Here is a 17688-nt window from a genome sequence, read left to right as displayed (position 1 = left end):
AGACGTTTTTTACTGTACTCCATATCCTTATAAAGCCATTAATTTACCTTTGATCGGTAGATTAAATGTTTGTTTATCACAGTAATAGCGATGAGCAAACATTGTTGTGCAAAAAGTTCAAAATAGAGATTTTCGGGAATGCTTGTGCAAACCTTTTCTGTAACAGTTAATGCACTTGAGACAAAATATTTGTATTACTTTCAATACAGCCTAACAACCTAAGACTAGTCTGTGGGTCACCAAATCACAAAACAACACCTCAAAAACAGCCATTCCTAGTACCTGAGGGGGCACCAAGGAAGTGCACTCATACATACAGACACACACACACACACACACACACACACACACACACACACACACACACACATACAGTACTCATGCATGCATTCTCATCATTCAACATAAAGAACTGTAGATTTATTTAATATGACAATCTATAAATGGCTGACTTTTAAGGGCACTAAAAACACCTAAATCAAATAGAATGTAATTTAAGTAAAGTATTTAAACAAATAAAATGTAATTTAAGTTCCTCACCTCAATACTGATTAAATATGCATAATTTATAATGAACATAAGATACAATACAGTAAATAATACAAACATTGACAAAATGGAAAAAAAAATAGTTGCATATGATGTACAGGAATATCTGTTTTCTGTTTTGTCCGGTATTAATAACCTTCCAGCATATCTTTTGTTGAGGTACAATTATTTCCAAAGTGCTATATGAATACTAATAGATCAGCCCCGTGAAGTAGAGCTGCTCCCAGCTAAGATGTCTGTAACATCTCTGATTGATCTTTTTCTTTCTTCACACAACAGGCCACGGCCCCCAGCATAAGCTTTGCATCTCTCCTCATGAACACATAGAGTATGGCATCAGCCAGGGGGCTCAAGGACAGGAGAATATCAACCAGAGTACCAAAGTTCTGCATGTGGGCCTCATTGAGGCGTGAAGGTGAGAGAGTGAGAGTCAGCAACCAGATGATGTAAGGCAGGTAGAAGACTGTGTAACTGAAGATAACGAGAGCCAGGGTTCCCATAATATTTCTCTGCTCATGTGCTGGCACAGATTGGCAATTTGAAAGTGCCCTCCAAGTTCCCATTGAAAAGCATACGACCAGTGGGTAAGGAAGGAGGTAAAAAACAATGAAACTTGAGTGCAAGATTCCATGATCAACTTCCCCAGTGAGAATGGTCATTGATATAATTAGAATTACCATGACAGCTGTCATCCATAACATAGAAGACGCCCAGAGCGACACTTTCTTGGTGTGTCTGCAAAGGTACCAAATAGGATAAGCAGTCATAACATATCTCTCTGCAGAAATGAACAACATAAAGCAAACGCTTGCCATCAAACCAAGAGAATATACAGAAAACAGAACTAAATGCATTACATGTACTATAGGTATCATGTTCCAAATTGGTTTTGTACAGATCTGAAGCATATCAGACAAGAGGAGGTTGATGACATAGACTGGAGCAATGTGATCTGATTGGATCAGACAGAACAGCCCGTACATGGCTGCACATATAATGGGGAATGCAACACAAGAGATAGCCCACTGCACCACGATCATCCGAGAATGCAGGTGGTCGAGATCAGTGAAGTTGAAATATTCCAAAGATTGGTTGTAGACTCCCTCCATATTCAGTGACCTACAGCATTTTTTTTAAACCCGTACAAAATATGTACACACACACACACACACGCACACACACACACACACACACACACACACACACACACACACACACACACACACACACACACACACACACAATACATTAACCTTTTGTTGACATTCAGTACATATTTAATAAACATTGAGAAATGGCATTATATTAAAGCTGAAGCATGATATGATTAACTATTTGGAAAATAACAATTAGAAATCATGGTTCCAACCTGTGGTCCTTTGGTTTGCTCTTTGTTGGTAGGACGGATAGAAACTGCCAGAGGGTATTTGCAATGCTGTTTGAACAGGAACTCCTTCGCAACAAATAAGCCTCCCCTTGTTTGACACCTCTTCCTCTTAAATCTCAGCCTTGCCTAATATTGTTACATTGTATCATCACGCTAGTGTTTCAACCCACATAAGAATAAAATGTTCCACTGGTATGTGGATCTAAATTTCCCAGATTTCACAATTTGCTGAGTAAAGGGTAATACTTTAGTATGGGGTGTCGCTGTTACAGTGTACCTACCTAATTAGGTACAGTGGTACAACCTGTGTAACAACATGTACTATCAGTTACTATCATTGTACTTGCATTATGTATTTGTGGGTACCTATAGTTGTTACATTGTAATACTGAGTGCTTTTTACAAAACTGCCAATTTGCCTACATTTTTCATCAGAGGCAAAGGGCTGACCTGAGACCTGCTGGATGGGGTAAATCTGGTCATAAAAGATTTGATATACAAACCATTCCTAGTTCCAGTCAAGGGGTCATTGTCTTCAGTGTACATGTAACAGCTGTGCTGCTACAACCTTGTTACGGGTTTATGTCACTGTATCAAAGAGTAATAAGTGTGTACCCACACAGTTGATACATGTGCTACATAGGGTAATGGCAGACATGTTCCAAGACATCAAAGACACAACATACATGTCATATGTGCATGCAAGTAATTAACTGGTACATTTAACAGGTTTATTCCACAGTATCAAAGAGTAACAAAGGTGTAGCAGTGCAGCTGTTACATTTATCAACTGTGTTACCCTAATAATAATAGATACAATAATAATACAATAATAATAACTTTATGAATGTCATGAAGGTTTTTTTGTTTATCTTCAACTTGAATTAATTATATCAACAGAGAGAGTGAGATTGTTTTGCTGATTGTTTTAAGTCATACATATGACTACTACATGAGCAGGCCTTACAAATATGCCAAGGATCCATAACACACAAACAGATTTCTCTTTGTGTATAATAAAGTGCTGTACAGTGATTTCCAGTGACTTCGTCGTTTTTAGTTTGTTTGTTCTTTTCTGCCTGCACTATTTGTAAGCCCTAGCCTGGAACATCCAGACGCTGAACTCCGGATTTCCAGTATGCCCCTCTCTCAAAATAAAACTAATGTGCCTCAGGGGACAGCTCCATCGTGCGGCCACTCAGAGTGGGTTACTATGTAATAGACTATCCATAATGTCAGTGAGGCTACTTTATTCCTCAAATCTTACGATTTGTTGAGGTAAGAATATATTGACGTATTGCACAATGATTTTGAGCTCCCTTTGCCTACTTTTCTGAGGCAACGCAAAACTGTCTGAAACACAGAAATAATGCGAATGAACAAGAAACTATGCGAGGAAACTCTAAAAACGAGCTCTAAAAATAAATGTTGGTTACACCTTAAAGCAAGCGAAGGCAAACACAAACTTCGACGGTTCTCGTTTCCACTCAGCTGTTTTCATCCCAAGCTGGTGACTAGCTGCATCATGTAACATGAACCCGCGCCCTCGCGTTGGAACAAACTCACGTGGACTATGATGAGAGGCATAGCCTATGGTACGCGCGCGTAAGGAAGGAGGAGAGAAGTTGGTGAGTTGACCGCGGCTCAGGAAATGACTCAAATGAGTAAAACATTGCGCGAATGCAAACCTAAATATCAGTCAAGATACAGGCATCACTGGACTTCCTCTTTTGGTGCTTTTGGTGTTGTAGATATAGGCTTAGCTTAACCCACCACTTTTTGAGATGGTCTGAAAGCTCACTTGAGGACGCAAGGTTTGTGTTAACCTTTATTCTATTACAATTCGTTTAAACTTAAGCATAGCCTACCCAAGATTAGTAAATTAGCCATAATGAGTGCATTCTGCTACTTACAAGCTCTGAACTGTTTTGCTTTGTTTTGTTTGATTCTTTTGTTTAGAATGTTAGTCAAACTGGGAACTTTGGTATGTTGTCTGTCTTGAGAGCTTGATTTCTAGTTGTAGCAACCCACGGTGATGGCGCTTCGAGGCGTCTCTGTAGTTTCCACTTGGGCACGACATGCAAAGGGAAATGTTAGTCTTGTGAAGCAGCTACTCAGATAGTAAATAAACACTGAACTACTGTAGAAGAATGGCAAGTTAGGCTTATTTTTTTAAGACCCTAGACCCGTTAGGATACCTGGCAAGTTGGCCTATTACCAGAATGGGAGAGAAATTCTCCACGTGCCTTTTTCTTTCGGTTTGTCATCATGTGGCCATTGCCATGAAAAGGGGCACCTCTTCTTTAGATGCTGACAAAGCAAACCATAACCATAATCTGTGTATTGTTACACACTCAGTTGTTGAGCTATTTTTGTCTAGCCCCCTCCCAGTAGCCTGTCCAAATGGCTACATTCACTGAGTGAAGTAAGCTTTGCCAAGTCTGTGTTCTGCACTTATGTCAACATTTCTTTAATACAGTCCGTTTGGAACCAGGCCAGCTACATCAACCATGGGAAAGTTCTGTTTTTAAACATTCTTTCACTCTTCCATTCTTTCTACAGTGAGTTGGGCTTGCATGTAGCCTATTATGTAATGTTTGTCTGCTTTCAAAGAATTCAGTGGGTCCTTTTTATTCACACATCACCCTGGTTGTGATCCTTGGAAATAGTCCCATTGTTTTATTGTGTTGCAGTCTCTCTGTGTGGCCCAGGGCTAGCGCTGAAATGAAATGAGCACTTTGCAAAGACACTAATTATGTAACTTCCTTCCTGGTCTATAGTTTTATTTTTACACTTCCTACTGAAGTGACAGAAGAAATGATGTACTACTGACAGTAGTTCAGCATTTACTGAATGTCTGTATTATTATATACGTAGCCTACATGGAGTTCTGTGTTAATATCTAGAACGTTTCACTACAGTGATGCTGTTGTCCTAAAAAGCACAAACAAGAAAAAAACCTGTTGGACCAGAGTGGAAACAATGTTATCAGCCCGTGTGGAGTTATCAGGGGACACTGTTGTGTTGAGAAAGAAAAAAAAAACCTCTGGAAAGGTTATCACACTTCCCTCCAGTGCACATATTCCGCCAGGCTTGGTATCTGCGTCAGAGTGGGCACCAAGCTATATTCAGACAGACAGCACTGCTCGTGTGTGTGTGTGTGTGTGTGTGTGTGTGTCTGTGTGTGTGTGTGTGTGTGTGTGTGTGTGTGTGTGTGTGTGTGTGTGTGTGTGTGTGTGTGTGTGTGTGTGTGTGTGTGTGTGTGTGTGTGTGTGTGTGTGATGGGGAGGGAGGAAGGAAACAATGGCGCTATAACAAATACAGTATTAGCATTGTGCTTTCACAACAACCTTCCAGACATCATTTCTGATTTGTTAGTGTTGTATAACATGGCCAGTCTATCATTTTATTTCTGCCTCCTCCACAGACTCCCTTGTGAGGATGCAGGGGGCCATTGCTCGTTTCTGTGTGGTGGTGGCAGCTGCCATCCTGAACCACCCGTTGCTCTTCCCCGACAACAGCACTGTGCCAGCCCCCGAACAGGAGAATGATCTGCTGGTTCGCATGAAGGAACACCAGGAGAGACTGGAGGCGGAGCAGACTAGGTTGGAGCAACAGCTCTCAGCAGAGGCCCTCAGCGCTGATCTGGATGGCAGCTACAGCTGGTACTTCTGGAGCGCCCTCTCTCTCATCATCTTCTTCACCATCGAGGTGTGCAGGCAGGAGGCAAGCCAAATGGACAGCCAGGGCTCAGATTCAACCAATGAGGATTTGGACGGCTGGTTTGGTGGAGGAGTGTCCAGAGACAGGGACTTGGTTTTAGAGAAGGGTGCCCTCGGACGCCTATGCGAGACATGCTTCCACGGGCCCACACACGAGAGTCGCAGGGTGCGCGAGTTTGTGGAGGGCTTCGCAGATGATCTACTGGAGGCTCTGAGAAGTGCAGGGGACCGCGAGGCTGACATGGAAGTGGAGGACTTTGTGGGAGTGGGAAGCGTGTTTGAGTCCTGGGGAGTCTGCAGGCCGTTCACATGTGACCTCATCGTGCCCTTTGCACCGCCTGAACCCTATTGCTACCAGTTCCAACTGTGGTGCGGGCCATCAAGCGACCTGACCCCGGACCTGTGGCAAGGCTGTGGTCAGATCCGTTTGGCCCGATTGGGTGAGGGTAGCGCAGGCTGCCTGTGTGGGTCCACCAACCTAGGTGAAGACATGCTGTGCCTGGTCCATGCCAGGAACGACCCTTCCAAAGATGCCGACCACTGCCTAGAGGAGCTCCTTTGCGCCAAAGGCACGACCTACCTGGCCAAAGACCAGGTCATGAAGTGGTTCCAGATCTCTGTGACCAAAGCGTGGGGGCGCATCTCGCACAAGTATGAGTTTGAGCTCACTTTCCGAAACCTGGACTCCCCTGGAGCCCTAAAGATCCGTTTCAGGTCAGGAAAAGTTGTGCTGCTCAACCTAACCCCCGTGGTCCAGCTTGAGGACACAGACGCGTACTTCATCTCGAATTTCACCACGGATGGCGAGAGCTCTTCGGACACACACTGGCATCTCTCCTTCTCTGTGTACGAGAGGAATTTGCTCAAGCACCTGGCCAAGAGCCTTCCTGAGAACTCCTGCCATATCCGGTGCCTGCAGATTGCCTCGTTCCTTCACAAAAAGCAGACCAGCCTGACGGGCAGATGTGCACTCACTAACTATCACCTGAAAACTGCACTGCTGCACTTGTTGCTCGCTAAACCCCCTTCCGCATGGGGACCTCAAAACCTGGACCAACGATTTGGAGATCTGTTGGGTTTACTCCAGAAAAGTATCCAGGAAAAGAGACTCTGTCATATCATCATCGGAAACTCTTCGGTTCCAGCCGAAATCAGAGTTCCTGAAATATACCGGGCGGCAGAACCAGTCAATCTTTTCCGGCCACTGGTGCTGCAAAGGCAGCTGCACACAGGAGTGGTGGAGCATGTCCAAGAGATGGTCAGGAATGCTCCGGTTCTGATCCAGGAATACACTCCTCATGTTCCCAATCCCAACGGAGATGTTCTCCGTGGGCCACACTCAGCTCGGCAGTCATAGTGCGGCTCACCGCAAAAGAATGGACTGTAATCTGAGGTTCAGTGACTCAGTTGTAATTGCCTGAAAACATTACAGATTCCTATCACAGTAACCGCCGTGGCTGGGAAGGAACTGCGAGAGCAGGGTTCTGGATTTTGTTTGGTGGTTGGTGTACTTTTTTGTTTCGGAAAGCAGCTATTATCATGACGACACCAAAGACTTATTTCTCCTTGAGATTACAGCAAAAATGAGAAGGCACTGATCACATTCTGTTCTGCTAACTGTGTAGTGTTATTTAATCATTTTTATTGCACATTATTGCATATTACTTGAATGCTTTTCCCAAGGTCTCAAGGTCATTCTGTAAATATTGTGGCATTCCTTGTGGAAGAAGTAAATGGTTTCTACTGGACTCACTTAAAATTCCTCAGCATATCATTCAGGAAGACATGCCAATGGTACTCTGTCAGTTGTCACAAGATAACATTTTTAGAGAAGTGGCTACAGAACATGGTTTCACTTTTGACCTTATGATTCACAGTTGAACAGGTTCCCGAACTATTTGTTGCATGACTTAGGTTATGCTTTAGAGCAGGGGCAGAGATAGGAGTTGAAGCACATTTGTGAGTTTAGCCCAGAAAAGTTGTTTAGGGGAAGAGGTCCAGGTGCTTGTTCATGTGTACACAGAATATAAGGGGGAACCATGTATGGATGGGGATATTTCCCTGGTAATAGTACGTACTACTTAATAGTACTACTATTGGTATAATCATTTGCTCCATTAAGATAACCCTTATTATAAATATTTGGGACTTTCTTAGTTTTTATTTTTTTAGGGTGACAGAAGCCTGGCAACGTGTCATGACTGAATACGATTTCTAGGAAGTGTTAACACTAGCCCTGAACAAGAGTAGCAATTTCATGAAGGGTCACCAACATTGCCTGACTGTGTTCAGAGCATGGCGTTACAGTCACCGCACATCTTGTTGTCTAAAGAAAAGGGAGGTAATTGTTTTCCAATAAATATGAGCATTCTTGTGCCTCAGGCCTCTTCATGGGCCTGAGGCACAACTTACACTCACAGGGAAGTAACGTGAAGTACTTGGTCCCACTTTATATCAGGTGTAGGCTATTGCAGTAAATAAAACATAATACACTGTTGTTCTTGTGTAAATATGATGTTATAAACCTATGTATATATTGTAATATTTTCTTAGATAAGAAATGCTTTTCTAAATAGTCATCTAATTAATTGTAAACCACATAGTACCTAAGGATAGCAATCACCAACTAAGCCTTTTCAACCTACTGCATGTCAGTGTCATCACCGTTGCTGGTCTGCTGAAATGCTCAAAATATCATTCTAAAAATGTAATTTCAACATCATTTCAATGAATGCTTCGTGTGTCAGTTTGCTTTGGAGTGTGTGAGCTGGTCACATGTTAAGTGACTGGACTAATTCAGTATTTCCTGCGTTCAACTTCACTGTATTGAGGATAGCTGAAAGGACTCTGATGTCTATCAAAACAAAAGCCACGAAGGATCTTATCAATTGCTGCTCTTGAGTGTCAATGTCAACCCAAACCCAGGTTTGGCTTCAAACCTTATTAATGGCAATATACTGTATATTTTGTTTATAAAATGGTCTACCAAGACATGTAGTGTAGTTATTTAGTTGTGTTTGCATATGATTTCCTTTTTAAAGTACAGTACATTTATTTTATTACAACAATAAGATGGGTATTTGCTCTGATGAATATTTGTATTGGGGAAACTGTGTCTGTTTACATAAATAAATGCACTGCTTTAACTTCAACATTGTGGGCATGCTTATTCCTGAAAATCATTGTAGGTTCTATTGCTGATACATGTGTATTCTACTCTTAAAAAAAACTAAGTTCAGTGTGTGCTGTTGGCTATATTTTTGTAGAGAAAACACCGCATGACTCGAAATTCCATTACTGGTTCTCACCCAGTGATGTCACCAATGACACAGCGCCACCCAGACTTTTAAAATAGTACCAGGTGGGTGGAGTTTGTCATGGTCAGAAGAATTTTGAGGAAGTGTACCAAACTTTGCCATCCACAGAGAAAGAGCCATCTGCTGGTGATATACAGTATTTCTCCTCTTTGCTGAGGCTCAGCTGGGTTCATTTCTGAATTCTTGCTTGAATGAATAACTCAACTGAATTGAAAAAAAAAGATTGTCCTTATTTACTAATAAAGTCAGCTGTACCAAACTTTGCCATCAACAGAGAAGGGTAGAGCCATCTGCTGGTGATATACAGTATTTCTCTTATTTTTGCTGATGCTCATGATGGATTCATTTCTGAATTCTTACTTGAATGAATAACTCAACTGAATTGAAACAAGATTGTCTTTATTTACTAATAAAGGCAGCTGACAAAAGTTTGTAAAAAAAGATCTTATCACCAAATGTTTATATCCACGATTGCCCTCAAACCCCCTAAAGTGCTAAAACAAAAACACCACAAAGACAGTTGTTCCTATATATAAAAAATATAAAACAAACCATTTTGTTTTGATTACAAACATCCTTGTTGAAATTTCAGTGTGATCTGATCAGTGACTTCAGTCCCACAACATTTGCTCTTCAGCACCTGGCTACAGTCAGATTAACATTAACAAGACTAGTCAAGGGCAGACGGCCAGAGATAATCACTGTCTCCAGAGAAATCACAGTGGAGCTCACAGCCCATAGTCATAGTCTGGTTTGCCATCCATGTAGCTTTTGTAAAAGGCCTTGAAGGTATCTGTGCTGAACATGGTGGCCTTGACAGTAGGGTCCTGCAGCATCAATTGGTACCATTTCTTGAATTCAGCAGTGCCGTCCAAACAACTGAAACAGATGAGAGAACATCCTTATGAGCCAGACTGGGCACACAGGGTAAGAAGCAGCATGTACAATGTGTACAACAAATGTGATGAGAGCCATATGCATGCCGCAATGCAGAGTGTAAAACAGCATTGCAAATCTGCCTGAATCGTGGCACTACATTTGATTCGTAATATTAATTATTCAAGCGATTTTTGCTGAAATGGACTGACATTACACATGTGGTTTGCGAGTTGTGACATTTATAAGGTCAACTCTAGCCAAATTCAGCCCCTAGTACTCAAGGAGACCAAGGACAAACTGTGAACACGTACTGCTTCAACTCCATCATCTCGATCCTCTCAAACCAGGGCCACATCATGTAGTCGATCATCGTGACAGAATCTCCTCCAAAGAATTTGGTTTTCTTGTTGACCAGCACCTGAGAAAACACAAAGCAAAACATCCACCCAGACAGGTGAAACAGATGGAAAGAAAAGCATCCATTATGACAGTGAATACTGCACTCTAGCAAAATTTTAATTAATATGGAAGTGTACACTACTATTCTAAATATGTTGTAAGAGTTGTACATTTCCATTGCTGAATTAATGCATTTCAGTTCTGATACAAGAAAAGCTTTCAAAACCTGTCTCACTTCCTCAAAATGTAACTGTGTCTTATTGACTATTGTGATGATACATGCACATTCTAAGCACATTCTCTGCACACAACACATGCAGAAGCACACACACACACACACACACACACACACACACACACACACACAACTTCGGCTTCAGCTTGTATGCCATGGATTGTTCCAACCAAAATTATGAATACAATTCATAAAACAATACAATAAAAGTAGTATGAGTATCACACAACTGATGAGGTAATAATTAACTGTCACCATTAATATGCTATGAATCCTTTTTAAAAAAAATCCCCATTGAATTCACAACTCCTGATGTGATCGGGAAGTGAATACTCTCTCCGCTGATGAGGAGAGGGCTGATGAATGAGCAGGCAGGGGTGTAGTTTTCCACGAGGTCAGTGAAGTGGGGGCATGGTTATGTAGGGCCTTATATGTGAAGAGTAGAACGCAACGGGAAGCTAACAAAGCTGCTTAATGATAGTTGTTGGCTTGTGAAATTTGATCCTTGCTGCTGAGTGTTCATCTTTGCAAGAGGGGACTTTGAGCCAGTAACTAGTGGTTATTGCTTCTCAGTTTCAAGTAATGGCCTATGTCATGTACAAATCATCACACGGGAGGTTAACACAAAAGCTTACTCTATGAACATCTGTGGCGATGACGGCTTACCTCGTTTAGTTTAGACAGCTTCTCCTTCAGCTCGCCTTCTAGGCCTGACACATCCTCACCGTTCTTCCTGCCCATTGGGATCTTATAGAAGTACGGAGTAACCTGCATAGGCACAAACATTTACATGCAGTATTCGTTTTCAATAGCAGTCTGAACTGCTGAAATGAAGGTGAACATCTATTATAAAGAAATATCAGAAAACAAACATATGAATCACACCCATTTCTATTTGGAAATGGGTGTGAGGCAACTGCAGCTCTAACTCCAGTCAGGTAAAGCACATCAGGTGGGTGTGGGATAAAGTGCCGTGCTTGAAGTCAGTCATGCTGTTGCAAGCATACTCAGTTCCAGCTAACCAATAATGGTGCTTCAGAGGACTGAAGATGAGGTGTATTTGATTTGCTGCTAGGCTGAAAAATCAACAGCCTTTTGCCATGATGAGGATTGCACATGATGAACCACATGTGCAAACACAGCCGCACTGAGCACAGGAATGTGTGAACGCTAATGCTGTTATGAGGGCGACAGAGAGTCTCGTGTGTTCTTCCCAACAGATGGCTGGTGTTCTGTTGAACTGGGCTACTTGTGGAGTTATGCTACCTCGCAAGCGCAGTGGAAATAAAACTCACAATCCACTGTTACAAGCACACTTACTGTAATTTTGTGGTTCATATTTCATGTCTGTCAAACTAAATCGCTAAGCTAAGAATAATAACATTTAAAAAACTATATTCAGGTTTGTTTATTTCACTTCTCCTTTTTCAAATATGTGTTCCGAAGTGATGTCATGTATCATACATTTGATAGTGTGTGGCTTGTAGAAGCATTTTAGCTTGTAGAACAGTGCCATATTCATCAAAAATGCTATTGAGTGTCGAGCTCATCTCGACAAAGTAGCATAACTGGACCACCGGCATTACCTTGGAATAATGCTCCAGAAGCATCTTCTGCTGAGCCTTCTCAAACGGATCAGAGGGGAGCAGCTTCTTCTCTGGATACGCTTCATCCAGATACTCGCATGTGATTGGTGACTCATAGATCACCTGACCATTCACAGTCTCTAGTGTTGGCACAAGTCCGAGAGGGTTCTTCTCCAAAAACCATTCAGGTTTGTCCTTCAGGTTAATGTTGATGGTCTCATGTCTGTGAAAATAAAAATAAAAAACATACAAAGGCGAAATGTAGTTCCCGTAATATACATTATCTCCTTAAAATCAACCATATTCATGCAAATGTATAGGAAATACTGTCAAGATACTAACTGGCAATAATAACTATTCCAGTGCCTTTTGGTCACCTGGGATTTTCATTACTACAGTAATGCATTACAATGTCTCCAATCAATATTCATCATTCTTTGTTTTAGATATACTGTATCATATGACAACATCTAATGCACACAACATGTCCAATAAACAGTCCGTTTCTATGACAGAAACCATGCTTGCAACAGGATAAGACTTGGTGGAATTTAGCAGTCTGTTACAACAAGAAATAAAATAAAATGTACAAATTATATACTGTAAGCTTTGTATAATGTATGCAAAGGCAGGCTTTAAACCAGGCACAGATCTCCACAGAACATCTCCGTAGTGATTAAAAGTGCCTTCAGTGTCAATTAAAGTCCAAGTAAATGTCTGCAAGACCATGGTCCAGTCAACTTCTATGGCTGTGTCAGGTAAACTCACTTGATGCCCTTGGCATGGAGCACAAGCCTGGCCCTCTCGGCAAAAGGGCAGAATCTCATGCTGTACAGCCTGATGTGACCTTTAGGAACAGGACCAGGAGGACAACTCCCTGTTGAAAAGGACATGGATCACTTTATGAGAACAAACAATTAGCTTACACATAATGCAACAAAAAAGGGACGAGGGTTCACTCTGATATCAACGTAGGGAATGGGGTGGGGTCCGCACAACCCTTGCCATTCTTGAACACTTTCACAGAATGGCTGCTATTCATACAGGAGACAATTACAATACTAAGCAAAGACATCAATGAAAGTTTCAACATAAATGTATATGATTTTAGGCTTTAGTTTGTAAATAAACACTCAGTAAATGGTATTTAAGATGTAGGCTACAGGTGAATTTAATACTTAGTAAGTACAGGTATATGCCTGTACAGATGTGGTGTCACAGCAGGGTTAAAAATGCATAGTCACTGTGAGTTTGCAGAAGGTGTGCCAGCCCTTGAGTCTCCACCCTGCTAACCACAACCTATGCCTATGACAACATTGGTCTTACTGCATACACCATGTCCACTACATGTTCAATAAATGTTTAGGATTTTAGTTTCAGTTTGTAAATAAACACTCAGTAATTTTGTGTATCTGAATGAGATAAAAGATGCACAGGTGAATTCAATACTGCAGTAGGCTACATGCCTATAATAGATGACACAGCAGAAATGGTTGCTTTCACTTCAGAATGCATAGTCACTGTGAGCATGCAGAAGGTGAACCAGCCTACAGTAGATCTCCACCCTTGTAAGCCCATTCCTGCTAACTACTCTTATAACCATCATGATTTTAAGAGTGCAATTGTACCATCTAACAGCGATTCAGTAGCTGCGAGGTAAGCTGAGAGAAAAAAGTAATCCAATAGGCTACCAGGCATCGTTTTCGCTCCTGGTTTGAGTCCCGATGTCGCGCTCACTTACGGCAATGCAGAATCAAGAGCATTGCCAATTTAGCAATATCATATTATATCATATTATCATAGGCTATTATACATTCAAAGCAAAAACACATAGAACTTCCAACCTTATCAGTGACCATTAATCACATTGACGTAGCCTATAACGTATAGTTTAACTTGGAGGCAACTGAAGCATTCATTGCAGAGCCATATAGATAATATGGCTCTGATCACTGATTCTGATACGAATCATAAGGCACGTAGGACTCACCTTTCGCGAAGCATTTTTGAGTTGTTGCCATCGTTGCGGTAGCTGACAAACTGTCAAAGGGTACTGTATCTGCAAATTAAATATTGTAACGTCACGTCAGCCTACAATGAACATGAACATGCAATGCTAGCATACAATTGTATGTAGCCTATGTGTATGTTTTTCCCACATTCGTATTAGCCTGCTTTTAGCATTTCACCATGACATTTCGCCTACTCACCAGTCAGAGTGAATTGTTCCTTGCTCTTGTGGCCTACCTGTGTAATATGGCTGCTCGGACTATATTTAACGTGAAGCCTACTTCCTTGGGCGGGCCTAACATGAATTTCACCAATGAAAATCATGTACTTTGTGGGAGGAAAACGGTTGTAAGTGGCCCGCACGATTTTGCGTTTTTGATAAGTCATGCGTAATCGTAGGAATGTACACAGTCGAAGGAGTGGAGTAAAGATAGACAGACAGACAAATAGGTAGATAGAAGTAGATATACTTTATTCATTCTCAAAGGGAAATTGATGCTCCAGCAGACAAACACATACATGCGAAACATCTCATTTTCCTGATTTAATGCTTAACACACCCAATAAATTTATGCATATCTGAATGTCCTTTTAAAAAGTGCATAGGTGCATTTAATGCAGGCATACTGTATGCCATATGATTGTCATGATGAAACAGCAGAAATAGTGAGTAGGCCTACTGCATCACTGTGAGTAGCCTATGCAAAGTGTGCCAGTCTCCACCCTCATCTTTTGTCACCCTGCTGACTAGGCCTAGGCTACTACAACAATGCATTTGTGCAATCTAAAAATAATTCATTAAAAAAAAATAATGATTAAAAAAAAAAACAGGACAACAAAACACACTCGACTGGTAGCAGTTTATTAGAAGTGGATGATACAGTTATGTGAGGTTATAGACACATGCCAACAACAAACCACAAGTTGTTTTACAGTGAAGATTCTAATGCAATCTGCACACCTTCACGGCAGCTCATTTGCCTGTGGAAATTGGATTTCACAAATGGATTATGATTTCAGAAGGTGGCTTCTCTTGGCCAGACGGACTTGCAGAGCAAATCCCAAATTTGGACTTCACGTGGACTTCCATAGGCGGGTCTAATGTGAAATCCACCAATAGAAATCACTTATTTGTGGGGGCGCAGGGAAATGAGGGTTGCCATGGAAACCCAGAAACGTGTACACACACGACGGCTGAAAAGATATGGATGCTTTAGGAAATGTAGAAGTCAGGTGAGTGATAAATTGTTTGACTGGACTGTAGGCCTATTGCAACAGAGCAATTATTTATACTTTCGTAAATCGTTATATTATTTTGGGAAAAGCTTACTGAATACCGCAAGCTTAGGCTACTACTCACCTGTAGCCTATTCATCCTGTACGTTCATCGCTCGTTAACATTAAAACCAATCGTCAACCCAACATTGCCTACATGTTTGTGCTACGTTTTTCAAGTTTGTTGCTAACTTTAGAAACTACGACACAATCGTGGCGATTTCTTTTGTACAGGTGGGTGCAGGGTTTCACCAGCCGGAACGTTGCATTTGTGGACAGAAAAACAGCATGTTATACTTGTGGGTGTTTTGTTGTTCTCCTGAACATCGAGACGAAAATGAGGGATTTTCTTCAATGCCCCGGTCGTGGGATCGGAACATTCGCAGCCAATGGACATTTGAAGATTTTGGCTTTTTCTGACCAAAAACTCAACCCCTCTATTTACGTCTACAAGTATCCAGAACTTACTCTACAGTGTGAGCTTGAAGGCAAGTGATAGCCTATAATATGCACAGAGATGTGATTGGTGGGCACATTCTATGTTCAGATGTTAACATGATGTGGCTTAGTTATTTGTTGTTGCAAATTACCCTTACCAGTTACCACAGCTACCACCACATGACATGACGAATGACAATTAAAAGTGTCATTCATTCAATGTCAGTTTTATATTTGATGACTGTGTTTGACATAAACTGATGTAGGCCTACTTACCTGACTATAGGCTCAGCTCAACTGGAATATACATCTCTTGCACTAAGTGACACTTATTTGGTTGCCATTGAAAGACTATGACTGTGTTTGACATAAACTGATGTAGGCCTACTTACCTGACTATGTAGGCTCAGCTCAACTGGAATATACATCTCTTGCACTAAGTGACACTGGTCCTTACCTGGCGTGTTGCTCATCTGTACCCGATCACACCATCACTGTCTGGTAACGTTTACAACTGTTATTTTTCTAACTCTATAACTGTGTAAAATACATCTGATATTAACCTATCAATCTTTTACTTTGTAGGGACTGGGAGAAGAAGGTGCCATTATGCAGCCATGCTCAAATGAAGGAGGTCTTCACGGTTTTAGCATTCAACCCCATGAGCTGGCACCAAATCTGTGCAATGAGCTCCAGCTCGCTAGTGGTCTGGAACATTGAAAGAAGTGATAACCTTTACATTTTAAAACAAAGGTAATTGATCCATTTGTTATCAATGCAGTGCCAGAGTAAACAAGTGGCTCTACCTGCTGGAAAAGGTAATATTTTTGTACTATATAAGAATGTCAGTGTGGCTAATTTGTCAGTATTATGAATCACAAGCATATATTTTTTAAATCTTATTTTAAATATGATATTTGATATTTTATTTTATTTTATTTCATTTCATTATTTAACTTACGCATGTTGATTGGCTCTTAGGTGATGTACAGTAGCATCATATTTTTTTGTCCTTCAGTGTAATAGACCTCCCAGCCACAGATGGCAGTGTGGTCGAGACAGAGAAGGGCACCTCCCGGGATAACAGTGGGAAGCTTTCATACCTTGGCCCTCAGATGCCCACTTCTGCCATTGCTGGGCTTGTAGGGAAGCATGCAGAAAGATTTGTGGTAAAGTGTCATTGATTACAGCATGCTACTTCATTTACGTTGTTAACTTTATAGGCAAAATATTGACCGTGTGTGTGTGTGCGTGTGTGCGTGTGTGTGTGTGCGCGCGCATACAGCCCAAGTGTCACGTGAAGCCTCAACTGAGCCCTAGCTGTGTGTGTTGGTCGGCTGCGTCTCACTTGTACGTGGGCTGCAGGGAGGGCTGGCTGCTCAGGGTCAACCCAGAGTCTCCTCTCGTCTCCATCCTGCACAGGCCAAATCATGCACATGGTGAATACAGTCTTGGTACAGAAAATACAGACACACATAAACACACATACAGACTGCAGATTATAGTATTAACAAGCTGCATCCTCACCCACTGTTGATTTCAACTGTTGGATGGCTAATGTGTGATGTTTGGATTTGTGATTTGGACTCTAGGGGATCCTAACATTCCAGCCTTAGAGGGGTGCAGTTTCCTAACCATGGCGATGCACAAAGATGGACTTCTCGTGTCTGGAGATGTAAGGGGCAAACTTACAACGCCATATCCTCTGTGTGTGTGTGTGTGTGTCTGTGTGTGGATGTGAGCACTCATGGGTGTGTAACATGGACCACAGACTGGGCTCTCTTCCAAAACCAAAAGACCCAGGACTGACTATACCAGTGTCATTTACAACTTATTATCATTCATATTTTTATTAAAAGTAGATCACACGCTGTCGTTTGTTAAGCAAGTA

At 41.5% G+C, this 17688-nt stretch overlaps 3 protein-coding genes across 4 annotated transcripts in view; 2 read left to right on the top strand and 1 right to left on the bottom strand.

Annotated features, from left to right (window-relative positions):
- Positions 1-3564: 3564 nt before the first annotated feature.
- On the top strand, positions 3565-8810 carry itprip (inositol 1,4,5-trisphosphate receptor interacting protein). 2 transcript variants are annotated; one of them, XM_062519930.1, is made up of 3 exons: positions 3565-3750; positions 4416-4497; positions 5364-8810. In XM_062519930.1, exon 3 carries the CDS (start codon positions 5378-5380, stop codon positions 7013-7015), a length of 1638 nt encoding a protein of 545 aa, XP_062375914.1. In that variant the 5' UTR covers positions 3565-3750; positions 4416-4497; positions 5364-5377; the 3' UTR covers positions 7016-8810. The 2 variants fall into 2 exon arrangements, with proteins under 2 accessions (XP_062375914.1, XP_062375913.1); XM_062519929.1 differs by lacking the exon at positions 4416-4497 and having other exon boundaries at positions 3566-3750.
- A 547-nt stretch (positions 8811-9357) lies between these two features.
- LOC134063532 (glutathione S-transferase omega-1-like) lies at positions 9358-14312 on the bottom strand. Its single transcript, XM_062519079.1, has 7 exons — positions 14285-14312; positions 14065-14133; positions 12843-12951; positions 12075-12297; positions 11155-11256; positions 10166-10272; positions 9358-9854 (listed from the first exon to the last, which is right to left on the bottom strand). Exons 2-7 carry the CDS (start codon positions 14093-14095, stop codon positions 9704-9706), a joined length of 723 nt encoding a protein of 240 aa, XP_062375063.1. The 5' UTR covers positions 14096-14133; positions 14285-14312; the 3' UTR covers positions 9358-9703.
- Positions 14313-16202: 1890 nt separating this feature from the next.
- The window catches only part of cfap43 (cilia and flagella associated protein 43), a 19790-nt gene continuing 18304 nt past the window's right edge, over positions 16203-17688 (top strand). The window contains exons 1-5 of the mRNA XM_062519068.1: positions 16203-16298; positions 16383-16550; positions 16816-16966; positions 17083-17236; positions 17390-17472. Of these exons, the coding sequence (XP_062375052.1) occupies positions 16423-16550; positions 16816-16966; positions 17083-17236; positions 17390-17472 (516 nt within the window). The 5' untranslated portion in view covers positions 16203-16298; positions 16383-16422. The remainder of the gene's footprint in view (positions 16299-16382; positions 16551-16815; positions 16967-17082; positions 17237-17389; positions 17473-17688) is intronic.

This window comes from Sardina pilchardus, chromosome 18 (assembly GCF_963854185.1).
Source record: "Sardina pilchardus chromosome 18, fSarPil1.1, whole genome shotgun sequence".
NCBI classification, from domain to species: Eukaryota; Metazoa; Chordata; class Actinopteri; order Clupeiformes; family Clupeidae; genus Sardina; species Sardina pilchardus.
The sequence above is the reverse complement of the archived record's forward strand: the minus strand, read 5'-3'. Positions and strand labels throughout refer to the sequence as shown.

Bases quoted from the DNA above. Each gene is read 5' to 3' on its own strand.
- itprip (XM_062519930.1), top strand. From the start codon at position 5,378: ATGCAGGGGGCCATTGCTCGTTTCTGTGTGGTGGTGGCAGCTGCCATC.
- LOC134063532 (XM_062519079.1), bottom strand. From the start codon at position 14,095: ATGGCAACAACTCAAAAATGCTTCGCGAAAG. The intron at 11,257-12,074 runs GTAATGCCGGTG...GTGCCTATGCAG, and splicing joins TTCTGGAGCATTATTCCAAG to GTTACTCCGTACTTCTATAA. The intron at 10,273-11,154 runs GTAAGCCGTCAT...GTGTTTTCTCAG, and splicing joins AGCTGTCTAAACTAAACGAG to GTGCTGGTCAACAAGAAAAC.